General features: G+C 43.3%; 1 protein-coding gene across 2 annotated transcripts in view; it reads right to left on the bottom strand.

Annotated features, from left to right (window-relative positions):
• cdhr5a (cadherin-related family member 5a) overlaps positions 1 to 25,314 on the bottom strand; it is a 44,938-nt gene extending 19,624 nt beyond the window's left edge. Inside the window, exons 1-2 of one of the 2 annotated variants that reach the window (XM_034193989.1) lie at positions 25,145 to 25,314; positions 10,719 to 10,891 (exon numbers count right to left, since the gene is read on the bottom strand). In XM_034193989.1, the coding sequence (XP_034049880.1) occupies positions 10,719 to 10,891; positions 25,145 to 25,235 (264 nt within the window). In that variant the 5' untranslated portion in view covers positions 25,236 to 25,314. The remainder of the gene's footprint in view (positions 1 to 10,718; positions 10,892 to 25,144) is intronic. The other variant, XM_034193982.1, reaches the window with a different exon arrangement.
• Between the last annotated feature and the right edge of the window lie 2,588 nt (positions 25,315 to 27,902).

Here is a 27,902-nt window from a genome sequence, read left to right as displayed (position 1 = left end):
GCAGCATCCGGGCAAAAACGTCCAGAATGAAAAACAGCTTCTACCCGAATGCTGTCAGACTGTTGAACAGTTCAGCATCCACCATCAAACTGTTAACATTGCACTACATGCACATTGTCACCTTGTTAATACTCTAATGCTGCTGCTGACCCTGTGCCTTGTATATATATTCTATGGCCACAGGGGTGCACATATTGTACATTGCAAAAGTTTATATTGCAAATGTTTATACAATAGGTTAGGTTAAATTTAAAAAACATTGTCCCAGTTAACTACACCAAGACCTGGAGAAACTGCATTTCGTTCTGCCTGTAAGGGTCGAGTGACAATAAAAGTGAGTCTGAGTCTGAGTCTGGTTAGTGTCCAAGACTCACAACCATACAGCAAATCAGGCAGCACCAGGACCCTAAAGACTTGGACGTTCCGTAGCCTGCAAAACTATTGGCATCTCCCTACACCTCTGTCCAGTGACCTCATGACTCCATAAGCTCTTCCTAGGTGCCCCTCAATCTCAAAGGCTGAGGACCCAGAGACATGAATGTCACTGCTGAGATAAGTGAATGTCTCTACAAGTTCAACTTTTTCACCACATACAGATACACTTCTGATGACTGAGTCCAGGTAGCATTACAAGCTTGAATCTTAGTCTTGATCCAGGACAATCTCCAACTCAGAAGCTCTGATTCCTCATTCAGATTCTCAAGCGCTGCAATCATTGCAACCATCAACTCCGCAAAGCTCACAGCAACCTCCACGAAGTCATGGTCAGTAAACCTTTCCTTCCCAACAGAAGCCTCCCAATTCATTGGTTTCCATAACCCTATCCAACACTCAGTCCATGCAAGCACTGAACAATGTAGGAGCTAGAACACATCCCTGATGAATGCCAGTTTTCGCTGGGAAAAACTTAGTCTTTGTCTCCACTCTGGTCAGAACTCCCAGTATCTCTCTCTCATAATGTCCATTAGCTTCTTGGGGATCCCATGAATTCTCAGGATGTCCTAGAGGACAGATTGGCAAAAAGTGTAGATGTGGGTAAAAAGTCTCTCTGACTGATTTCGCTCACAACAGTCAGAAAGTACACCGACAAAACGCCCAAAGATCAGCCAAATCTCACCCTCGACATATGTGCTTTGACAGGGTCATAGTGAACACTAATGAAAGGGGCAACACTGATTCCCTGCAATTTTGACATGAAACACAATGTTTCTAATTGCCTAATATCTATTTTTTCCCTCCGCCAACTAAGTTGGAGGAAGTTATATGTTTTCGCCCCTGTTTGTTTGTTTGTCTGTCTGTTTGTGAACAGCCTGAAGCCCAAAATTTTTCATATATCGTTATGAAATTTTTACTGGAGATACATATCCTGACAGGCAAGAGCTGATTCAATTTTCAAGATCACAGGTCAAAGTCAAGAAAAATCTTGGAAAATTGGAAAAATCTCTATCTTTAACAGTGAACGAGTTTTCAAGAAGTCACAACTCTGTCAAAAAGGATCAAATTTCTTTCATATTTGAGAGTGTTATGTAGGATGGTGTTCTTTATTGATTGACAAGTTTGATTCGGATCTGATCCAGATTACAGATTTTGTGGCCACTTAAATTTAACATTGAAAACCCCATTTAATGTATATTTTACTTTATATCTTAAACAAATGTGCCCAAATCACTCTCATATTTTACAGTGAGGTGCAGACTGCCACTCACTATCACCTGACAAAGTTGGATCCGGATCTGGTCCAGATTACAGATTTTCTGCCATTTAAATTTAATATTAAAAATCCAATTTAATGTATATTTTACATTATATTTAATAAAACATGCCCCAATCACACTCATATTTGAAAGTGAGGTGCAGACTGGCACTCACTATCACCTGACAAAGTTTGATCAGGATCTGATCCAGACTGTGGATTTTGTGGACTTATAAATTTAATATTGAAAAGCCCGTTTAATGTATATTTTACATTATATCTTAATCAAACATGCCCCGATCACACTCATATTTGAAAATGAGGTGCAGACTGGCACTCACTATCGCATGACAAAGTTTGATCAGGATCTGATCCAGACTGTGGATTTTGTGGACTTATAAATTTAATATTGAAAAGCCCATTTGGTGTACATTTTGCATTATATCTCAATCAAAAGTGCCTCAATCACTCTCATTTTTCTGTTATAGATTTACCTACACCACCAAAATTGGACGGAGGGTTCCAATTTTATGCCTGTTTGTCTTCCAGTTATCGGTCGGAAACCAAGTGCCAAAAAGCAATGACAAATTGTGCATAGCAGAGATAACCAATGTTCTGTGAAAAAAACTGACAATACCACAACAAATTAGATTCAAGTGCATGAATTAAATATATACTCCTGACATTTGATCTAATTTAGCATTTATTAGATGACAAATTTATGAAAAGCCACTTCTAACAGGACTTTGACCTTGAAAATGTTTTCCATGGTAAAAATTTTGTGGAATTGGAAACTCACTTTGGCAGAGGTTTGCGCTCTACAAATGCAGTGCTCTAGTTGATATTGTGGATACTGTGAGTCCAGACTGAGCTGATTTTGAAGACTGTCCACACCAAGGATGACACTTTACATTCTACAGTATTTTTAAGTCAACAAAATTCACAGCCATCAGTCTATACTTTTAAGACAGGCAGATGGCCAAGTGCAGAAGGTTCCCAGTTCAAGCCCCATCCCTGCCACATTTCTCCATGTAATGTTGAGTTGCGTCAGGAAAGGCATCCGGTGTAAAACTTGTGCCAAATCAACATGCAGGCCCACCTCGGATCCGTTGTGGTGACCCTGAATGAAAATAAGGGAGCTGAAGAGATGTTAGTCTATATATATGAGGTCTCTTAGATAATAAACCGACCCTTTTATTTTTTTTTAACTATATGGATTTGAATGACGTGCGATTGCACCAATCATGCTTGAACCCTCGTGCGCGTGCGTGAGTTTTTTCACACGTGTCGGTGACGTCATTTCCCTGTGGGCAGGCCTTGAGTGAGATGTGGTCCCGCCCTCTCGGCTGAATTCCTTTGTTTCACACTCTGCTCGAGACGGCGCGCGTTGCTTTATCAAAATTTTTTCTGGACCTGTGAGGAATATCCGAGTTTACACTATTCGAGAAATTAAGCTGGTTTTCAGTGATGATGATGAGAGATTATGGGGTGTTTCTGTTGCTGTAAGGACTTCCCATGGAGCGGGACCTCCTGCAGCGCTTCCAGGCGCCGTCGTCGGCCTGTTTCGAGCTGAAAACATCCTAATTTAAGGCTTAATTCACCCATGACGTTGTGAGAGAACAGAGAAGATTCAGAAGAGGCCGGCATGAGGACTTTATGCGGACATTCCATTATGCGGACATTTTTTAATGAAAGACGTGCGCGCAAATTCACTGAGTCATTTCCGTGACGACTTGGCAAATCTGTGTGCGCCGCGACAGGAAAAACACCGCCGTGTTGAAAACCATTTGCAAAATTCAGGCGGCTTTTGATGGCTTTCAACAAGTGAGTAACTGAGAAATTGTTTAACAGCTTGGGCATGTTCCAACTTGCCCGTTAAGGTTTCCAACGGAGGTGTTTTTCCTGTCGCGACCCCCCGTGGTCGGGTCCGGCCCGACATGCGACTCTGCCCGCACGTTCTTTCATTACAAAATGTCCGCTAACAATGGAATGTCCGAATAAACTCCTCATGCCGACTTCTTCTGAAAGTTCTCTGTTCTCTGACGACTTACTGGGTCAACAGAGCCTGAAATGTGGAAGTTTTCAACTTGAAACGGCGAGACGCTGCCGCCTCGAAGCGCAGATCGCCATCAGGCACCGTGGGCCGTCCTTAAAGGGACACTACCAGACCAAAATCTCTCATCAGCCGTTAAACTTTTTACCGAAAACCAGCTGAATTTATCGAATGGTGTCCACTCAGTTGTTCCTTACAGTTTTGAAAAATTTTGATCAAACAAAGCAGCAGTCTCTGAGCCATTCCTAAACAATGAAAAAAATCGACGAGAGGGTGGGCGACTCCTCACTCAAAGACTGCCCACAGGCGAATGACGTAACCGACAGGCGTGAAAAAACTCTCGCATGCCCACGAGGGTTCAAGCATGTCTGATGTAATCACACGTGATTCAAATCCATATGGTTTTTGAAAAAAATAATAAGGTCGTATACTTTTCTAATAGACCTCGTATATAAGAAGCATTCTGTCGACAGACAGGCAGCACAAATCCCTGATGTGTGTGTGTGTGTGTGTGGGGGGGGGGGCTCATATTGCAGTCATGCTTGCAGTAACAACTGTTGTGTGGGCCGCTGAAGAGGAGGTACTGCTGGCCATCCACCACCAGAGGGCGCCCTGCTTGAAGTGCGGGCTTCAAGCACGAGGGCGTAGGAGCAACAGAGAGTGACAGCTGTCACTCATTAACAGCACCAGCTGTCACTCATTCAACTATCATCATCCACATCACCATAAAAGCCAGACTGCAACTCCACCTCCCCGCCGAGAAATCAGCTACCACTCAGGTAACCTTCTCTGCTGTGCCTCACCATGACTGAATATTGTTCTGTGTGCAGCCGTTGTTCCTGTGGATACAGTCTTCTGCTGGATTGGCGCATAGTGTGGGTTTGCGACGTCTTCGTCTCTCACTCCATCCAGAGAAGCGACTAACAGGAGCTGCACGGGTGTTCCTATTTTGGAGGTGGAGGTTCACCCTCCTGGAGGAACTGAGTACTGAGAGATTACTGGGTGTGTATTCACACACCCACCATTAACTGTTTCTGTTTCTGCCAGCAGTACCAGGTCTGACAGCTGGAGACGGTGGCCACCTGGGGACCCAGGACTTGGCGGCTCCGGTGTTCTTCAAATCCGTTGCCGGTGGAAGCCGTGTGGGATCCGGCTCTTCTCTGGACTGACGTCTTCTATCCTCGAGCCTGCCCACACGTCACCTTGTGTACGATTGACTGTACTCCTCAACTGCAATTGTCTGTATTCCGTTGTGCAATTCACAACATTAAATTGTTACTTTTTGGCTTATTCATTGTCCGTTCATTAACACCCCCTGTGGTGGGTCCGTGTCACTACACTTTCCCAACAGGATTTCTCGGCCAGCGTCATGGATCCCGAGGGGCGTCAACCATGGCTTGAACAGCCAATGGAAGAGCATGGTGCACAGGCGCCAGCAGGAGGCATGTTAGGTGAGCTGCAGCACATTTTAACCGCTTTCACTGCTCGGTTGGACTTGGTAACCGAGCAGAACGTTATTCTCAATCGGAGGATGGAGGCTCTCACCACCAGGGTGGAAGCGCACGCTCAGGGCGCTGCTGCAGCACCTCCTCCTGCTGGTCATATGCCCGATACAGACGTTCCACTGGTCATTCAACGACCCCCCCTCCATCCCCTGAAGCTTACATAAGCCCTCCGGAGCTGTACAGAGGCTGTGTCGAGACGTGCGCGGACTTCTTAATGTAGTGTTCGCTCATCTTTGCACAGCGTCCCGTCATGTACGTGTCAGACGCCAGTTAATTTGCTTCGAGGAGAGGCACGCGCTTGGGCTACGGTGCTCTGGGAGCAAAATTCACGGCTCCTAACGACATATACCGGGTTTGTGAGGGAGTTCAAACAGGTTTTTGATCACCCCAATAGAGGCGAGACCGCTTCGAACATGCTGCTGTCAATGAGACAGGGGCATCGGAGTGCAGCGGAGTATGCAGTCGACTTCTGCATCGCGGCAGCGAGGTCCGGCTGGAATACTGTTGCACTCCACGCCGCCTTCATAAACAGACTGTCTCCGGTCCTGAAGGAGCATCTGCTGGCTAAAGAAGAACCGCGGGATTTTGACGGGCTTGTCGACCTGGTTATACGATTAGATAACCGATTAGAGGAACACTGTCGGGAGCAGGGCGGGGGGCGTAGCCGGACATGAGCCATCCCTCTTCCTTCCGGGTCCGAAAGGGTGCCGCCATCCCCACGCTCCACAGCCAGAGAGCTCCGTGTGGCAACAGCTCCCCCTGCTGACAAAGCTATGGACACGAGCAGGGCCATAGTCAAATCAAATAACAGACAACGGAGGCTGGCCCGCGGGGAGTGTTTTTTCTGTAGCTCGAGCGAGCACATACAGAAGCGGTCAAACTACAACGCCCGCCCTTAGACGCTGGGCTGAGGGTGGGCCATAACACACACATGGGGAAACCCCGTAGATCCGCACGAATCCCAGTTATGATCCTAAGTGGGGATCTAACCCTTCACGCCCCAGCACTAGTAGACACGGGGTCGAAGGGAATCTGCTGGACAGCAGATGGGCTAGGAAAGTAGGGCTCCCTCTGGTGGCTCTGCCTTCACCTTTGAAGGTACGGGCACTAGATGGCACCCTTCTTCCACTGATCACACACCAGACCCAGCCGGTAACATTGGTTGTGTCTGGTAATCACAGGGAGGAGATTGTGTTTTATGTAACACCTTCTACCTCCCGAGTGATTTTGGGTTTTCCATGGATGGTAAAGCACAATCCCCGGATTGATTTGCCGTCTGGGGTTGTGACGCAGTGGAGCGAAACCTGCCACCGGGAATGTTTAGGATCCTCGGTTCCACCCGGTGTGACAGCTAATGAGGAGGTCAAAGTCCCCCCCAATCTGACGGTGGTGCCTGAGGAGTACCACGATCTTGCTGACGTCTTCAGCAAAGATCTGACACTCATTCTTCCCCCACACCAACCGTATGATTGCGCCATCGATTTGATCCCGAGCGTTGAGTACCCGTCCAGCAGGCTGTACAATCTCTCTCGCCCGGAGCGCGAATCAATGGAGACCTACATCCTGGACTCTTTAGCTGCCGGGTTGATCCGGAACTCCACCTCCCCGATGGGTGCAGGTTTCTTTTTTGTGGGTAAGAAAGACGGCGGACTCCATCCATGCATCGATTACAGAGGGCTGAACGACATAACGGTTCGCAACCGATACCCGTTACCTCTGTTGGATTCAGTGTTCACGCCCCTGCATGGAGCCCAAATATTCACCAAATTCGATCTTAGAAATGCGTACCACCTAGTTTGGATCCGGAAGGGAGACGAGTGGAAGACGGCATTTAACACCCCGTTAGGTCACTTTGAGTACCTGGTCATGCCGTTCGGCCTCACCAATGCGCCCGCGATGTTCCAGGCCTTGGTAAATGACGTCTTGCGGGACTTCCTGCATCGATTTGTCTTCGTATATCTAGACGATATACTCGTCTTTTCTCCGGATCCTGAGACACATGTCAAGCATGTACGTCAGGTCCTACAGCGGTTATTGGAGAACCGGCTGTTTGTGAAGGGCGAGAAGTGCGAGTTCCACTGCACGTCTTTGTCCTTCCTGGGGTTCATAATCTCCTCCAACTCCGTCGCCCCTGATCCGGCCAAGGTTGCGGCGGTGAGAGACTGGCCCCAACCAACAAGCCGTAGGAAACTGCAACAGTTCCTCTGCTTTGCAAATTTCTATCGGAAGTTCATTAAGGGCTACAGTCAGGTAGTTAGCCCCCTGACAGCCCTGACCTCCACTAAAGTTCCCTTCACCTGGTCGGATCGGTGCGAAGCCACGTTTAGGGAGTTGAAATGCCGGTTCTCGACTGCACCAGTCCTGGTGCAGCCTGATCCAAATCGCCAGTTCATAGTTGAAGTGGATGCCTCTGACTCAGGGATAGGAGCCGTGCTGTCCCAGAGCAGGGAGTCCGATAAGGTTCTCCATCCTTGTGCCTACTTTTCCCGCAGGTTGACCCCGGCTGAAAGGAACTATGACGTCGGCAATCGGGAACTTCTGGCGGTGAAAGAGGCTCTTGAGGAGTGGAGACACCTGTTGGAGGGAGCATCGGTACCGTTTACGGTTTTCATGGACCATCGGAACCTGGAGTACATTCGGACCGCCAAGCGTCTGAACCCCAGGCAAGCCCGCTGGTCACTGTTCTTCGGGCGTTTTGACTTCCAGATCACATACCGCCCCGGGACTAAGAACCAACGATCTGACGCTCTGTCCCGGGTGCACGAAGAGGAAGTCAAGGCCGAGTTGTCGGACCCAACGGAAACCATCATCTCCGAGTCCACTATCGTGGCCACCCTCACCTGGGACGTGGAGAAGACCGTCCAGGAGGCTCTGGCGCGGAACCCGGACCCAGGGACCGGCCCGAAGGACAGACTGTACGTCCCACCAGAGGCCAGAGCTGCGGTGTTGGACTTCTGTCACGGTTCCAAGCTCTCCTGCCACCCGGGGGTGCGAAGAACTGTGGCAGTGGTCCGGCAGCGCTTCTGGTGGGCGTCTATGGAAGCCGACGTCTGGGAATACGTCCAGGCCTGTACCACCTGCGCCAGAGGCAAGGCGAACCACCATAAGACCCAAGGTCTCCTCCAGCCTTTACCCGTGCCTCATCGCCCCTGGTCCCACATCGGCCTGGACTTTGTCATGGGCCTCCCGCCGTCCCAGGGCATGACCACCATCCTCACGATAGTGGACCGGTTCTCCAAGGCGGCCCACTTCGTGGCCCTCCCGAAGCTCCCAACGGCCCAGGAGACTGCAGACCTCCTGGTCCACCACGTCATGCGTCTGCATGGGATTCCGTCGGACATCATCTCGGATCGTGGTCCTCAGTTCTCCTCTCAAGTCTGGAGGAGTTTCTGCAGGGAACTGGGGCCACCGTGAGTCTCTCGTCCGGGTACCATCCTCAGACGAACGGACAGGCAGAACGGGCGAACCAGGACTTGGAGCAGGCCCTCCGCTGCGTGACCTCTATGCACCCGACAGCCTGGAGCCACCATCTGGCCTGGATCGAGTACGCCCACAATAGCCAAGTGTCATCAACCACCGGCCTCTCCCCGTTTGAGGTGTGTTTGGGGTACCAGCCCCCATTGTTCCCGCTCGTGGAGGGAGAGGTCGGGGTGCCCTCGGTCCAGGCCCACCTCAGAAGGTGCCGTCGGGTGTGGCGTACCGCCCGTTCTGCCCTGCTCAAAGCCCGGACGAGGGCCAAGGCCCATACAGACCGCCGGCATTCCCGGCCCCTGCATATAAGCCCGGGCAGGAGGTTTGGCTATCGACCAAGGACATCCCTCTTCAAGTGGAATCCCAAAAACTCAAGGACAGATTTATCGGACCATTCCCCATCCTGAAAGTCCTCCGTCCGGCCGCAGTGATGCTGGCAGCTTCAGCTTCACTGCAGATTCATCCTGTTTTCCATGTGTCACGTCTCAAGCCCTACCACATTTCACCGCTCTGCACCCCCGGACCTGCGCCGCCTCCTGCCCGGATCATCGACGGGGAGCCGGCATGGACCGTGCGTCGGCTCCTGGACGTCCGTCGGAAGGGCCAGGGGTTCCAGTACCTGGTGGACTGGGAGGGGTATGGACCTGAAGAATGCTCCTGGGTGAAGAGGAGCTTCATCCTGGATCCGGCCCTCCTGGCCGACTTCTACCGACGGCATCCGGACAAGCCTGTTCGGGCGCCAGGAGGCGCCCGTTGAGGGGGGGGGGGTCCTGTTGTGTGGGCCGCTGAAGAAGAGGTACTGCTGGCCATCCACCACCAGAGGGCGCCCTGCTTGAAGTGTGGGCTTCAAGCACGAGAGGGCGTCGGAGCAACAGAGAGTGACAGCTGTCACTCATTAACAGCACCAGCTGTCACTCATTCAACTATCATCATCCACATCACCATAAAAGCCGGACTGCAACTCCACCTCCCCGCCGAGAAATCAGCTACCACACAGGTAACCTTCTCTGCTGTGCCTTACCGTGACTGAATATTGTTCTGTGTGCAGCCGTTGTTCCTGTGGATACAGTCTTCTGCTGGATTGGCGCATAGTGTGGGTTTGCGACGTCTTCGCCTCTCACTCCATCCAGAGAAGCGACTGACAGGAGCTGCACGGGTGTTCCTATTTTGGAGGTGGAGGTTCACCCTCCTGGAGGAACTGAATACTGAGTACCCACCATTAACTGTTTCTGTTTCTGCCAGCAGTACCAGGTCTGACAGCTGGAGACGGTGGCCACCTGGGGATGCAGGACTTGGCGGCTCCGGTGTTCTTCAGATCTGTTGGCGGTGGAAGCCGTGTGGGATCCGGCTCTTCTCTGGACTGACGTCTTCTATCCTCGAGCCTGCCCACATGTCACCTTGTGTACGATTGACTGTACTCCTCAACTACAATTGTCTGTATTCCGTTGTGCAATTCACAACATTAAATTGTTACTTTTTGGCTTATCCATTGTCCATTCATTAACGCCCCTTGTTGTGGGTCCGTGTCACTACACTTTCCCAACAACAACCACAATATTTTAAACGCCTTGTGCTATAATGATTCAATTCATCATGCACTTATAAAACATAATTACAGAAATGAAGGCTATTTTTAAATGAGATGTCACTTGAATGGATACGATACGTAAAAAAAAATTCTTCAAAATGTTTTAAACCATAGCGACTAGACTGGACAGCTGCTTTGATCACTGTCCAGTCCAATTAAAAGAATTTCAAATGTTCCTTTCAGCGTGTTTACGACAGACAAATCAAAGGAGCTACTGCTGTCGGCCAAACTGTTTCAGCTCAGTGCGGCTTTCGTCTTATTTATTCTGACAGCAGACTTCACGTTTTAGAAACTGTACGTGACTCACGGCAGCACACAGTACGAAGCACATTCTGAGCCTCAGTCAGTGACAACATTCACAACATAGAACAACAAGTTTAGTTTTTGTGTGTGATGAAAAGGCATCACCTCATAGTCCAGTCCTCTCTTTATCATCAGGACATTCCCCTTAAGGAAGAACAGATCTTCAGGGTTGACCACGACGGTCAGTTTCACATCACCGCTGGAGGCGATTTTGACCACGGGGACATCAGCGGTGTTATTTTCTGGTACTGATACAGGACCGCTTGGGACTGTGCACACTGAGGAAGGCAAGAGTCAACAAAACAAATAGTTCATGACAGGTCGATAAATATTTGAAGTGTTTAGAGTTAAGAAAAAGACAAACCGAAAACAGATCTGCACTGCCGGAAAAAAACAATCTTAATACTACAAGTGCAAGGTATCCAAAACTGCAGAGTGCAAAAGGACTGTAGACTATCATTTACCTTGAAATTACAAAGTAACACAGTGCCACATCAACAGAAAGCAGCACAGCATCAACATAACACCAGTGCCACATCAAAGTAACGCAGTGCCACATCAACATAAAACCAGTGCCACATCAAAGTAACGCAGTGCCACATCAACAGAAAGCAGCACATCATCAACATAACACCAGTGCCACATCAAAGTAATGCAGTGCCACATCAACATAACACCAGTGCCACATCAAAGTAACACAGTGCCACATCAACAGAAAGCAGCACAGCATCAACATAACACCAGTGCCACATCAAAGTAATGCAGTGCCACATCAACATAACACCAGTGACACATCAAAGTAATGCAGTGCCACATCAGCATAACACCAGTGCCACATCAAAGTAACGCAGTGCCACATCAACAGAAAGCAGCACATCATCAATGTAACACCAGTGCCACATCAATGTAACACAACACCGCATCAAAGAAATGCAGTGCCACATAAATGTAACGCAGTGCCGCATCAAAGTAATGCAGTGCCGCATCAAAGTAACACAGTGCCACATCAAAGTAATGCAGTGCCACATCAAAGTAACGCAGTAATGCATCAGCGTAACACAGTGCCACATCAAAGTAACACAGTAACACATCAGCGTAACACAGTGCTACATCAAAGCAAAAAGTGCTGCATCAATGTATAGTAGTACCACACTGGCGTAAAGTAGTACCGCAACAATGTAAAGTGTCCCCCGCATCAACACAATACAGTGCAATTATCATTTACAATCCCAAATCAGAAAAAGGTTTGGTCAGTATGGAAAATGCAAATAAATACATACTTACATACATGAATGCATAAAACACGCAGTGATTTACTTCCATTTATTTTGACTTCTATTTCATTACAGTCAGTATGAAATATTACTACAGATCCATTTCTATATTTAAGGCCTGCAACACACTTTAAAAATGACAACAACAATAACAACCAAAAAATTAAAATGGGACATGGCAATTTAGCGCTAGTTATGAGGTAAAAAACAATGAATAATGATATTATCATGTCAACAGCTGATTGGAACCATGATTTGTTATAGCAGTATCCATGAGAGGCCGAGTCTGAGGGGCAAAGATGGCAGAGGATATCCAGTTTATCAACAAATACATTAGAAAGTTATACAGAAATGTTTAAAACCAATAATCATTAAAAGAATAGCGGCACTAAGCTTTTTAAGATTTAAGGCATTAAAATAATTTTCTTTGGCACCACTATAATTTTATTTATTCGCTGTTAAGTAGGGGATTCATAATCTGACATGACCAATGAAATTAAAATTTGCATTGTCTCGAAAAAAATTAATACAAAGTTCCAAATTTAAAAAAAACAGACGGCCTTAAACTGCTGACGGCAGAGATGGTTCAGACCAACACAGTCGATGTCAGTGACATCACAGATCTCGCAGGTGCTTCCCTAGACTTGCGCAAGGTATTCTGGGATGGACATGGTTACATCCAATCAGAGTAGAGAGGCATCATGACATCACTGGCTGGTCTCTCTCTGGCTGCTAATCCAACATGACGAGAAACACTACGAAACCGCTGCGTTTCTGTGTAAATCTGTGTAAATGTTTCTCATATGTAAAAGTTAGCAGGAAATGAAACACTTGTAAAACTAAAAACGCTGCACTTGTAACCTTGATAACATCTCTGAAGGGATTTCCAAGACATCTGGACAAATGCAACCTCTGGTCTTTTTAAAAGCTCATGCATGCGCACACGGATGCCCTCCTGCAGATGCCTAAATAAAATATTTATTATGGAATTCCCCCCAGATAAATATGTTCTCTTGATTAAAATGATCTGCAGTTTTATAAGACATTTCCAAAACAAACCTACATCATAATACTTGTATTTCAGTAGAAACTAAATGTTGTCAGTTTTGTGAATTTTTGGTGCCCCTCTAGCTTTAAAGAAGGATTGGAAAGGATTTTCACATTTCTTTCTCCACCATATATAATATTATCAAACAATTCAAGGAATATGAAGGAATTTCAGTAATCAAGGGGCAAGAGAACAAACCCAAGCTAAACACCCATGATCTCTGATCCCTCCGGTGGCACTGCATCAAGAGCTATCATTCATCAATAGCTGATATAACCACACTGGTAAGGGATTACTTTGGGAAACCTTTGTCAAGTACTACAAAATGGAGTTGCCTCCACAAATGCCACTTAAATCATCGCTGTGCAAAAACAAGTAGTTGTGTTAACCTTGTACAGAAGTGGCATCACCGTCTTTGGGTTCGGAGGCTTCTGGGTTAACACACAGTGTTGTTACTAACACTCAGTGAAAATGTGTGTGTGTGTGTGTGGTCAGACACTTCAGTATTTGAGACCTTTTTTTAAGAAATGGATTCCTTTTGTGTCCGTGTCCTTGGCAAAGGTAATTTACAGCATTAATGGGTGCAAAGTTTTTCTTTCTTCTTTCTTTGGGTTGCTCCCATTCATGGTATTTTTCAATTTCAATTTATTTTCATTTATATAGCACCAAATCACAACAGAGTTGCCTCAAAGTGCTTCACACAGGTAAGGTCTAACCTTACCAACCCCCAGAGCAACAGTGGTAAGGAAAAACTCCCTCTGAGGAAGAAACCTCAAGCAGACCAGACTCAAAGGGGTGACCCTCTGCTTGGGCCATGCTACAAACATAAATTACAGAACAATTCACAGAACAATTCACGGACGAATATACAAGAAATGCTATTGGCGCACAGGACAAGAGGATCGCCAACATGAATACAACGCCTTAAACAGAGAGAAAAAGAAAAACAGAATCAGGCATCAGAAAGACAAAAAAATACTGTATAATTTGCCAGCATTAAACAACAAGAAAAACAGAGAAATACTAAGGTGATCGCCGGCCGCTAGCCCTAAATTTCACTAAAAGACCCAGAATTTAGGTAAAGTTGAGGCCGCAGCCCGCTCCAATTACTAATAAAATGAATTAAAAGAGTAAAAAGCATAAAACAAAACTGTACCAGTATGCTAGCCATATGAAAGGGAAAATAAGTGTGTCTTAAGTCTGGACTTGAAAATCTCCACAGAATCTGACTGTTTTATTGACGCAGGGAGATCATTCCAGAGAACAGGGGCATGATAAAAGAAAGCACTGTGACCCGCAGAATTCTTATTCACCCTAGGGACACAAAGTAGTCCTGCACCCTGAGAACGTAAAGCCCGGGCCGGTACGTAAGGTTTAATTAGGTCAGCTAGGTAGGGAGATGCCAGTCCATGAACAATTTTCTAGGTTAGTAGCAGAACCTTAAAATCTGATCTCACTGGGACAGGAAGCCAGTGAAGATGCGAAAATGGGTGTAATGTGGTTGTACTTTCTGCTGTATGAACAGTGAAAACATCTCCACCTCACATATGTGTGAAGAAAAGCTACCTTAACATGTCAAGGTAGCTGCTTAGGCAAATGATTGTATTTTGTCTTTACCAATGAATCTTCACTGTTCTTAAAGAAAGCTCAATGTTTGCTGATGACTCATCAATTTACTAACAATGAACTTAGTTCCATCTTAAATAAAGAGTTAAAATCAGTGTCAAACAATAAATAAGTTGTTCACTAAAGGTGAGACAGAAGATATAATAGATTAAAACTGATAATTCAACAATGATGACAACATTAAACTTATACAATCTGAACAAGTCAAAGAAACATGGTTTTACCTTGGATCTAAAATTTTCACGGGATAAATAAATACATTGTGACTGAATGGAGAAAAGGTTCACTCGATGTTAGAGTTAGAAAATTTAAATGTATTCTGTCAGGTCCTGTGACACTTTGACTGGAGTAAGTGGGTATTAGACAATGAATGAATGAATGAATGGTTCTGTCAGAGCAGGATCATTGTTCATTTATCTCATCCAGTGCTTCCATAATACAGATGAAGAAATTGCGATCTCCTTATTGTCCACTTCATAGATAACTAATTGTGTTAGCTCGCTGCCAAACTATGAATCTACTTTGCATGGCTTAGTTTCCTGAGAAATAAACAATGTGCACTGACAGTAACCTCGCCAAAAATAATGAACATTATTATTTCATTTACTTGTGTTAAATTATGATGTTTCAGTACCACGGGGGGCAGCAGGGTGACTTAGTGGTTAGCACTGTTGCCTCACAGCGAGAAGGTCATGGGTTCGATTCCTGCCTGTGGCCTTTCTGTGTGGAGTTTGTATGTTTTCATGGGTTCTCTCCGGGTGCTCCGGCTTCCTCCCACAGCCAAAGACACAAAGGTTAGGTGGATTGGAAACGTTAAATTGTCCATAGGTGTGTATGCGGGTGTGGATTTTGTTTGTCTATGTGTGGCCCTGCGACAGACTGGTGTCCTGTCCAGGGTGTACTCCACCTCGCGTTCTATGACTGTTGGGATAGGCTCCAGCCCCCCGCAACCCTCAATTGGACTAAGCGGTTAAAGATGAGTGTGTTTGAGTACCAGAGGGGACAAATCAATCAAATATTTTGAACCATGAGCACCATTGGTGTCGTCATTTTTAAATCAATTCTATAACAAGGTTTTGAAAACAGCTGTTGCAAACATTCCAAAATGTTCCGTTCAATGTTTCTAGTTGACCATCACTCATGTGGAGTATCAACAAAAAGGTCTGGTATCATTTCCAGCCACACATTCTCTGCATTCTTTAATTTTGGTTTTATTTTCCAGTTCTTTTCAATACTTCATCACATATTTGACTACACAGTGGGCATCATCTTTCTTCGAATATTTGCAGGCTTGTTAGCTGGCAAATCTGCCCATATTCAATCCCAAATATGGGATATTATAAAGGCAAAGCAGAGATGGTTTTTGGATTTTGATTGCGTGCATCAAAGTTCACCACAAACTAAGTGGTTCATCCTTATGTGCTCTTTTTTAATTTGGGGAGTTAGAAGACGACAACATTTACTGCTTTTGAGTTATCATCTCCTACCAGAAGAGGGAGGCTGGGTGTTGATGTATCCACCACACTGTGGAAATCTCTTCGGTCCTGTGTGGCAACCACCCAGTCAGAAAATAAATCCATCACCACCTCTTGGAGGTAACTATCTACCTGCCACAGCCATGTGAAACATGGTTATCTCTTTGGCCTTCTACACCAACTGGGGCCCTCAACACTGAAACACCTACATGCTGGATCACAGAAACTGAAATGTGCCACATGTCCAAAATGTGGTAGCTGACCATCACGCTGATACTGTAGCTGATACGCCTCACCTAAGTCTATGTTCATTTGACTCATAGTCATTCCAGCAGTGGCACAGGGTCTTCCATGGAGACCTAGTGCTAAAGACATCCATTCGATCACTGGTTACCATCCAAGACAGGAAGCACAAGGACTCTAAAAACTTGGATCTTTGTTATCCTCCAAAGATATCAACATCACCAAACACCTCCGTCTAGCGACCTCATGACTTCATACAGTAATCTCTTCCCAGGCATCTCTTGATCTCAATGGCTGAGCCATGTCAAAGATGATTTTCTGTTATGATTTTCACCCAGAGACAATACCAAGATAAGTGACTGTCTCTACAGAGGTACTACACTCCTGATGAACGAATCCAGGTATTCCCTGAAATCCTGGATCAGAGTTTTGATCTCAGACAACTACAAACCAAATCATGATATAAACAGCTGTCTGAACAGTTATATTTTGAATTTGTAGAAGGTACATACCAAAACATGACATGCAATATCAAAAATATGACAGTTAATCCTAATGTATAGCGCTTTGGTCAAACAAAACTGATTCCCCGTGAATATAATGAAGAAAACTACATTGTGTGCACAATTATTAAGCAAGTGATTATTCTAACCTTGCCAGCATTTCTATACATGTTTTCCATGCATAGAAATGCTGGATGACTCCTGCCAGTGGCATAACCACCTGCTTGGCTTGTCATCAAATACATGTTTTTTTGTTATTAGGTCATGTTTTGTTTTTTTAAATTTATATTTTATTCAGCCTAAAAACAAGAACACTGTAGCTTTGAACCAGAATCATCATTCAAAGTATTTATGTATCCAAAAGTCCACTTAACGTCACATTAAAGTCCACTCAAAGCAGAAGAAAGAGGGGGAAAAATTATATATAGAAATATTCCTGACATGTGCGGTAGAGTCCTATACAAAATCTGACCTGTATTGCCTAATGTATTGTAGCCATCCCTTCCTAGTATTATTGAATTTATCTACCTCTAGTTTAACAGATGCGGTCACTTTCTCCATAGTGTATATATTCAACATGACATCAACTCTTTCTTCCACCTTGGGGACCAGATCTGTTCACCATCTTCTGGTGATTGCCCTTTTGCTAGCCAAGAGCATGATTCTCATAATTTTGTAATCTTTTCTTCTTAAGTTCAACATTTCAATTTTACCCAAATACACAATTTCAAACCTTAATAGAATTTTAATTTAGTACTTCATCTATAATTTATTAATTTCAGTCCAATATTGAATTATTAAGGGTCAACCACAGAAGATGTGGAAGTGATCTGCTTTATCCTCACCACAGAACCTCCAACACTTAGTATCCGAATATTTTCTTTGCACAGGAGTAATGAAAAACATTACATTTTCCCACCCATATTCTCTCCAAAACAAGCAACTAGTTATTTTCCATTGATATGAAATCATTTGTTCCCAATCCCCTTCCAAAGTTTCAATGTTTGTTTCCCTCTCCCACCTTTCTTTTACATATCCTGTGGCATCCCCTTTTAACTCCCCTAGAGCTGCATATAATTTTGAAATAACTTTACTACTTAAGTCTGATTTATAGAACAATTTTAAGTATGTTCAATTGAGAAATATTAACATTCCTATTTTTTATTTTTTGTTGTATACAATACCTTAGCTGTAGGCATCTATGAAAATCCCAATTGCCGAGACCCAAAAATTCTTTTACTTGCTGAAAACTCATCTTTTAATTATCTCCCAATACATTTTTGGACCATTTTCCCACATTTTAAAGGTGCTGTCCACTGCATTTGGTGCAAAATCAGTATCATACGCGATCCATCTCAATAGCCTGCATTTTTCTATCAAGTTGTAGTTTTTCAGGATTTTGGACGACAACCTCAAACATACCCACAGCCAAGGATTCACATTTTCAAATTCTTGAAAGGGTAGTTGTAAAACAGCTAACTGATCATCTGCAGAGGAATGGTCTATTTGAAGAGTTTCAGTCAGGTTTTAGAATTCATCATAGTACAGAAACAGCATTAGTGAAGGTTACAAATGATCTTCTTATGGCCTCGGACAGTGGACTCATCTCTGTGCTTGTTCTGTTAGACCTCAGTGCTGCTTTTGATACTGTTGACCATAAAATTTTATTACAGAGATTAGAGTATGCCATAGGTATTAAAGGCACTGCGCTGCGGTGGTTTGAATCATATTTGTCTAATAGATTACAATTTGTTCATGTAAATGGGGAATCTTCTTCACAGACTAAAGTTAATTATGGAGTTCCACAAGGTTCTGTGCTAGGACCAATTTTATTTACTTTATACATGCTTCCCTTAGGCAGTATTATTAGACGGTATTGCTTAAATTTTCATTGTTACGCAGATGATACCCAGCTTTATCTATCCATGAAGCCAGAGGACACACACCAATTAGCTAAACTGCAGGATTGTCTTACAGACATAAAGACATGGATGACCTCTAATTTCCTGCTTTTAAACTCAGATGAAACTGAAGTTATTGTACTTGGCCCCACAAATCTTAGAAACATGGTGTCTAACCAGATCCTTACTCTGGATGGCATTACCCTGACCTCTAGTAATACTGTGAGAAATCTTGGAGTCATTTTTAATCAGGATATGTCATTCAAAGCGCATATTAAACAAATATGTAGGACTGCTTTTTTGCATTTACGCAATATCTCTAAAATCAGAAAGGTCTTGTCTCAGAGTGATGCTGAAAAACTAATTCATGCATTTATTTCCTCTAGGCTGGACTATTGTAATTCATTATTATCAGGTTGTCCTAAAAGTTCCCTAAAAAGCCTTCAGTTAATTCAAAATGCTGCAGCTAGAGTACTGACGGGGACTAGAAGGAGAGAGCATATCTCACCCATATTGGCCTCTCTTCATTGGCTTCCTGTTAATTCTAGAATAGAATTTAAAATTCTTCTTCTTACTTATAAGGTTTTGAATAATCAGGTCCCATCTTATCTTAGGGACCTCGTAGTACCATATCACCCCAATAGAGCGCTTCGCTCTCAGACTGCAGGCTTACTTGTAGTTCCTAGGGTTTGTAAGAGTAGAATGGGAGGCAGAGCCTTCAGCTTTCAGGCTCCTCTCCTGTGGAACCAGCTCCCAATTCAGATCAGGGAGACAGACACCCTCTCTACTTTTAAGATTAGGCTTAAAACTTTCCTTTTTGCTAAAGCTTATAGTTAGGGCTGGATCAGGTGACCCTGAACCATCCCTTAGTTATGCTGCTATAGACGTAGACTGCTGGGGGGTTTCCCATGATGCACTGTTTCTTTCTCTTTTTGCTCTGTATGCACCACTCTGCATTTAATCATTAGTGATCGATCTCTGCTCCCCTCCACAGCATGTCTTTTTCTTGGTTCTCTCCCTCAGCCCAACCAGTCCCAGCAGAAGACTGCCCCTCCCTGAGCCTGGTTCTGCTGGAGGTTTCTTCCTGTTAAAAGGGAGTTTTTCCTTCCCACTGTAGCCAAGTGCTTGCTCACAGGGGGTCGTTTTGACCGTTGGGGTTTTACATAATTATTGTATGGCCTTGCCTTACAATATAAAGCACCTTGGGGCAACTGTTTGTTGTGATTTGGCGCTATATAAAAAAATTGATTGATTGATTGATTGATTGATTTTGTCTACAGATTTTCTGTAATTGCACATCACACATTAAAGCTTGTACTGGTGGGGCAGTTTTCCCCTCAATGTCTTTCCATTTCGCAACATATTCTGGATCACATAAACCCAGCAGGACCTTCAACTGAGCAGCTTGGTAATAGCTCTTAAGGCAAGGTAAAGCTAGATTGCTTTTTTTTTTTTTTTGGCAATTGAAGAGTTCTATATTTACAATCCCAATTCCAATGAAGTTGGGACGTTGTGTGAAATGTAAATTAAAAACAGAATACAATGATTTGTAAATCCTCTTCAACCTATATTCAATTGAATACACCACAAACACAAGATATTTAATGTTCAAACTGATAGACTTTACTGTTTTTGTGCAAATATTTGATCATTTGTAAAAACCGTGTAACTGGTAGAATGGCCTAAGCAGTGGGTCACCCCTTTGTGTCTGGTCTGCTTGAGGTTTCTTCCTCAAATCATCAGAGGGAGTTTTTCCTTACCAGTGTTGCCTGTGTGCTTGCTCCAGGGGTTGGTAAGTTTTAGACCTTACTCATGTGAAGCACCTTGTGGCTGCTTTGTTGTGATAAATTGAATTGAATTTCCAACTCAAAGCAATATAAACCTGAATACTTATTGGATTGAAGTCTCAGGTGATATGTATTTGTGCAATTTGTGAGGGAGTGTGTGGCTTAAAGTGATTGGCACCACATATCAAGGTGTGCATAACTATGAGGCAGCTTCTTTGCCTCATGCAGAGGGATGCAACATTCATTCATTTTCTACACCCACTTACTCCAATCAAGGGTAATCCGGTACGGATCCTACCCCCTCAATCATAGGGTGAGAGGAGGGGTACACCATAGACAGGATGCCAGTCTATGCTGGAGACACATGTAGACAGACAAACTCATTCACATACATATGGTCAACTGAACGTTTCCAAGTCACCTAACCCACGTGTCTTTGATAGTAGGAGGAAGCCGCAGCACCCGGAGAGGTGAACACGGGGAGAACATGCAAACTTCACACAGAAAGGACCATGTCGGAAGCAAATCTAGGACCTTCTTGCTGTGAGGCAACAGAGCTAACCACTAAGCCACCATAACACCCAACAATCAAACATTTTGTTGCGAATATAGGTTTTTGTTGCAACAGGGTCACAAGAAACGTGTAAAGAAGAAAAGATGCAAGTTAACTGCAAAAAATGTCAGAAGAATTAAACGTGACACTACCAGGAGCACATAATCCTTTAGTGCCACCATATTCCAGAACTGCACCCAACCTGGAGTGTCCAGAAGTGCAAGATGTTGAGTGCTCAGAGACATGGCTAAGGTAAGCAAGGTTGAAACATGACCACCACAGAATAAGTCTTGCAAATTGAAGAAACTTCAAGAAATATCTGAAGACAAATTTTTCAGTGGTTTTTTTTGGGACAGATGAAATGACAGTGATACTTGATGGACCAAATGGATGGTCCCGTGGCTGGATTACCAATGACCACACAGCACTTCTTTGAGTCAGACTAGAGCAAGGTGGAGGAGGGGTACTGGCATGGACTGGTATGTGCCGCTATTATTAACTATGATCTTGCTGGATGCTTTCAGGTTGAAGATGGACTTAGCTCACAAACTTAATGCCAATTTTTTAGAAGATACTTTTTTCAAGCAGTGGGACAGAAAAAGTCTGCATGATTCAAGAAGGCCATGATATTTATGCAGGACAGTGATCCATCACATTCATCCAAGTACTCAATCATTGTGCACACTGAGAAAGACAAAACTCACTTTTCCTTGGAAAACATTCAGGTTTAAGGTTCATTAATATCAAGTATTGACTGAGAGCACTGTATTTGTTCACAATAAAACTAATCATCGGGAACAGAACTTGCCTAATAATTGCTCGCACAGTGTAGAAGGCCGTCCGAGAGCGCATCTTCTTACAACACCACCTATTGCTCAAAAAATCTCTTCTGGATCCCGAATCTGCTCAACAAATTTCTTCATCGTCCTCTCAAACCTTTTTGTGTTAAATGTTGCTGTGTGCTTTTGTTAGAATAGTGTTCTCCCAGAAAAAAAGGTTGAGAACCACTGATTTAAACTATGCAATTCTACAGTGACAAAATATTGTTACAGAATTTGCTAATATTTTACCTTTAATCAGAGCCGCTTGAAAATTCTAAAGTTAAATAACAAAATAAAAATTAACAAAATCAACAGCGTGAAATCTAAAGTACATAATTTTCTGTTCACATTCAGTCAAACTCTATAAAACTCGCTGGAAGGACTTTCATTACAATTAATGTCTGTGAGCTCTAGAATTCAGTCAGTCTTTAGCCATATTCAGATGGGGTTAATTTTATATGGGGAAGTGAAGCGATGTAATGTTACCACAAACATCTGTAATATTTATGGTCACTTTGCATGGAATAAGAAGACTCCATATAAATGACAGAGATGGGATGGGCTACTTAATAAACAGACCCTATGTATGGCTATTACAAAAAGGGAAGAAAAACTTTGTTGAATACAACAGTTTGTCTCTAAAGTCCATTTTCTATTGTCTGACTTCTGTCTAGTTACCTCTCTGCTTTACATTTATTGTTTTGTTTGCTTGTTTGTTACCTCCGCCAATAAAGTTGGAGGTTATGTTCTCGCCCCCGTTTGTTTGTTTGTCTGTTTGTGAACAACCTGGAGTCCACTAGTTTTCATATATCATTATGAAATTTTTACTGACGATTCATATCCTGATAAGCAAGAACTGATTCACTTTTCATGGTCAAAGGTCAAAGTAAGGAAAATTATTGGAAAAATCCTGATCTTTAACATTGAACGAATTTTCGAAAATTCATAACTGTCAGAAAAGATCACATTTATTTCATATGTGAGATCATTTTGTAGGATGGTGTCCTTTGTTCACTGAGAAAGTCCAGATTACAGATTTTGTGGCCATTTAATTTAACATTGAAAACCTCATTTAATGTATATATTATATTATATCTTAATCAAACATGACCCAGTCACTCTCATATTTGAGAGAGAGGTACATACTATTGCCTGACAAAGTTTGATCCAGATTGTGGATTTTGTGGACATTTGAATTTAACATTTAAAAGCCCATTTGGTCGATATTTTGCATTATATCTCAAACAAAAGTGCCTCAATCACTCTAATTTTTCTGTTATGGATTTAGGAATAAAAAGTCCAATTACAGATTGCTGTAATTATCCATGTCATTATCCTGAATGACGGAGTCACAGGTAAATAAGTTACATCCTCAACTGGGGTCCAGCAAGTGGCGCTAAACATAAGACGCCATTTGCGGTAACAGCACATGTAATAGAGAAAGAAAGCAGACTCAAATCAGCCAGAACTAAGGGCACTAATTCCCAGCAATAACCAACAGAGTAAGACAGAGGTTACGAATGTCCCCGCCGGCAACTAGCCCTTAGCTTCACTAACAGACCCACAATTTAGATATAAAGAGGCTGAGACCTGCTCTGCTGTTAATGACACAAATAAGACGGATGAAAGGGAAAAGAGATGGGTCTTTAATCAGGACTTAAATGACTCCAGAGAAACCTACAGATCATTTTCAGAAGGGAAAAGCCTCATGTCCACAGTACGTCACCTCCCATATCAAATTAATCCCATCTGAAGAAGGCTTTTGACTCAAACGTTTGTGCAACCAAATAATAAAGACGCCCACTGACGGAAATATTCTATCCAGTGTAATTACACAGTGATGGTCTAGTGGTTGTGTTGGGCTTCAAACCAGAGGATCTTCAGTTCGAAACCCAGCTAGACCGGAAAATCACTAAGGGCCCTTGGGCAAGGTCCTTACTCAGCAAGTTGTTCCCGGTGTAGTGAGCGCCTTGCATGGCAGCACCCTGACATCAGTGTGTTTTCTGTGTGAATGCGTGAATGTGAGGCATAATTGTAAAGTGCTTTGAGATTCTGATGCAGATGGAAGCTGTTGTATATAAAGCAGATTGTAATTGCTGTACCTTGAACTCAGTTTGGGTGCAAAACATCCTCAAACTGAAACTGAAAGCCTCCATTTAATTCATATCTTGACTGCTGAATATCATATTCACTGTGCTTTATGCACAAAATGAAAACTCATGACAGTGGTGTCAGGGACTGAACTGTCAGTGACAAACGTAAGTACACACAAGGATGTAAGATAATACATGGAGGAAAATGACAAAGCAGAAAACATCTCATAGCCATGAAAACTGTCAAAAAGCAGCAGTTAATCCTCTGAAAACTGAATAATTCTTAAAAAAAAAAAATCACATCACTGTAGTTTAATTTCTGGTAAATTGTTTTATTAAAGGAGTTCTGAATCTAAAAATTGAAGACGGGGCTATAAAAAAGACAGTGACGTTTCTTAGCTGACCTTGTCAAATAAAATCTAATTTGAATGTTAAAACTCAAATTGTGAAAGCAAACAGAAAGCAAGTTATGGATAAAAGTTAACCATGTTGTAAATGTAACAACATAGATTAGGCAGCACAGTGGATAGGAGTTACTACAGATATTTTGTAGATCATAGCACGATTTTGAGGGGGATAAAAGTTGGGCTATCAACATGTAGGCCTGGGTTTGATTTCCACGTCTGTGTCCTTGGACAAGATACTTCATGGGCATTGCCCCAATCCAACTAGTTTCAAATGTGAAGGTAACGGGCTTGGGAAGTAACCTGTGTTGGACTGGGGATCCCATCCAGTAGGCTCTCATCCACTTAAAGCGACAGAATCAGTGATAACCACCTGCGTCAGTGGGCCTCGGGGCCAATGTCAGACGTACTTGTTCTTCTGTAACAACTGATATTGAAAAAAGGACGATCCGTGAACTGCCTTTAATTGCATTTTCTGATGCAAGAATTGCTAAGCTGTGCCTTTAAACTATGAAACCTCAAAGATTTGACCACATATTGCATTGTCATACAGTACACTGAGTCACCACAGAAGTACTGAGGTACTGACCACACAAGTTAAATATCATCGCATGGGGAACCCTCCTTTTGTTGAATCCTCACATACTTAGTTTGTTGCCATAAGTGACTGCGGAGACGCACTTCTTTCTTCACAGCATGTATAATTACATTCACACATTGTGTGCCAGCATCATCATCCACACCTCCTTTCACACCCTCAGCAGCATCACATCCTCACAAACAGAACCCAGAATCTTACTCACGTCTCTGAGTCCGACAAATGGTGCTGAAGCACACAGTGAGGATGCATCCACACAGAACGTGCAGTGGTTTTCTCCTCCACTTCAGTTCCATGTCCCGATTTCAGACGCAGCAACAAATGAAGTCCTGAGCAGGATGAGGAGCCCGTGGTACCAGCTGGTACTCAGCCACATAATGGCCTGTCTGTGCTGCCTGGAGAGTGGGAGTCGACTACAGTTGCCATGTTTGTGACTTCATCTTAGGGGCATATATTGCATTAAGCGGTTGCCAGCAGAGGACTTGCAGCCTCCTACAAAAAAAATACTTGCATCTGTTTTAGCTGGACGGGTCATTCTGTATCGGTGGCCGTGCTGCAATCTGGGTACAATCCACCAGAGGAATGTTGGCAGCAGGAAACTTTTCTCACGTGTCCGGATACTCGGCAGGTTTAACCGACCTGCTCGGAGCTGAGTTAGTCTGTTAATGACAAACACTCGACAGCTGTAGATTTACATCACACCGTACCGTGGCACACGTACACAACACAACATAACATATTCAGTCAGGACCATAAGTATTTGGACAGTGGCACAATTTTGTAATTTTGCTTGTGTTCGCCACTTCAACAAAGTGGAAACTGAACAAGGAAGACACGCTTGTAGCTTTAATTCGTGAGATTTAACTAAAATATCTCATTAATAATTTAAGAATTACATCCATTTATATATACGGTTGCTCCATTTTCAGAGGCCGTAAGTAATTGCAAAAACTGCTGTAAATATTAAGATTTATTGTTAATACAAATTATCACTTTTCCAGCTTGTTTTCTTTAGACAAGTCAGGGGATGAATGTATGAATAATTCTAAAAGCCACTGATTATGTCTTTGACTTTATTTACATCAATCATTATGAAATATATAAGAGTAAGGTACTGTATGGTAAATCTGTCTGTCTGTCTCCTGTCGTCTGTTTGACTGTGTTTGTTTTTGTTCTCCTGGGGCCTCATTTATACATCATTGCATAGACCATAAAATAGTACTCATAGTGCTCATAGAGTGCAAACCTCCGCCAACTTAAGTTTCCAATTCCACAAAAATTTCACCTTGGAAAAAATTTTCAATGTCAAAGTATTGTTAAAAGTGACTTTTTTATAAGCTAAATTAGATGTGATAAAATGTCAGGAGTATGTATTTAGTTCATATACTTAAAGTTTTTTATGGTGTTGTCAGGGTTTTTTTTTTTTTTTTACTTTTTCTATTTCTGAATTCTTTTCCAGATAATTTTCACAGAACATTTGTTATCTCTGCTTTGCACAATCTGTCATTGCTTTTTGGCACCAGTTGGTTTCTGACTGACAACTGGAAGACAAACAAACAGGCATAAAATTTAGAACCTCCATTCAATTTTAGTGGTGTGGGTAAATCCATAACAGAAAAATGAGAGTAACTGAGGCACTTTTGATTGAGATATAATGCAAAATGTACACCAAATGGGCTTTTCAGTATTAAATTCAAATGTCCAAAAAATCCACAATCCGGATCAGATCCAGATCAAACTTTGTCATGCGATAGTGAGTGCCAGTCTGCACCTCACTTTCAAATATGAGTGTCAGGACGGGCGGGAGCCCATCACCAGGAGCAGCTGGACCCACAATGCAAACTCCCAGACTAGGCTTTGGTGTTGGAGAAGTTATGGTCTTTATTCCAGGCTTGGTTTCAGTACACATGTAATCAGTCAGCGTGGCAGAGGTACAAACAGGATCAGGCTGAGACGCACTCGCAAACGAGCAGGGTTCAGAGGCACAAGCAAACTCAGACATCCGGGATGAAGCAAAAGGCATGGTCGAGATAAATAGAGCAAGGACACAGAACACGGCTAGACAAAAACAGGACTGTGAAGGGCGCTGGAAAGTGTACTAAGACAACAATCTGGCAGAGAAGTGAAGGACTGTGAGGTTTAAACACGTGGACTAATTAGGATGTGAGATGAGGAACAGGTGGTGTTAATGAGATGCACGTGAGGAACAATCTAGAAGGGGGTGTGGCTTCTGGCTAAAGAGTATGACGGGCAAGAGCATGAGGAAGGGAGTGAGCAAAGTGGAGTGATGAAATACGAGTAGACAAAGACACGTGAGCAGGTGTGAGAGCAGGAGCGAAATAGAAACACAGAATCACAGTGAGGAAAAAACATAATGGCAGGTGCAGGGCGTGAAGTGATAATAAATAACTGGGCATGAGACGAGGAACGAAGACATGATGGGAGGTGCGGAGTGGCAACAAATGATAAAAACAGAACTAAAACGGAAATCAAGGGCAGGATATAATGCTACAACAAATCAGGCATGAACATGAGAACTGAAATAAAATAAATAACAAGACAACACTTAACTGGAACTGACTAAGAAAACAGAGTAGAAAAACAAACTAAAAATAAAACAGACTGTGATAACAAAACCTGACACTAAAGTACTACCTATAACAGAACAGCAAAAATAGGCAGATGATAACTAAATGATAAACCATAAAAATGCAGACTGATTGAACAAAACCAGAACAGAACTGAAACATGACCGAAGTATAAAAGTAACAAAAAAGGAAAGTAACAAAGCAAAAATAGAACATAGAATAAACACATGATGAAAGTAACAATTAATAAAACAAGGCTGGGGCAGAAGGAGCAGAACCAAATGAGAGTGCTCGGGGTACGCTTGATTAAAACATAATGTACAACCCCAATTCCAATGAAGTTGGGACGTTGTGTAAAATGTAAATAAAAACAGA

This window comes from Thalassophryne amazonica, chromosome 2 (assembly GCF_902500255.1).
Source record: "Thalassophryne amazonica chromosome 2, fThaAma1.1, whole genome shotgun sequence".
In the NCBI taxonomy this organism is placed as follows: Eukaryota; Metazoa; Chordata; class Actinopteri; order Batrachoidiformes; family Batrachoididae; genus Thalassophryne; species Thalassophryne amazonica.
Note: the sequence above shows the minus strand (reverse complement) of the source record. Positions and strands in the feature narration are given on the sequence as shown.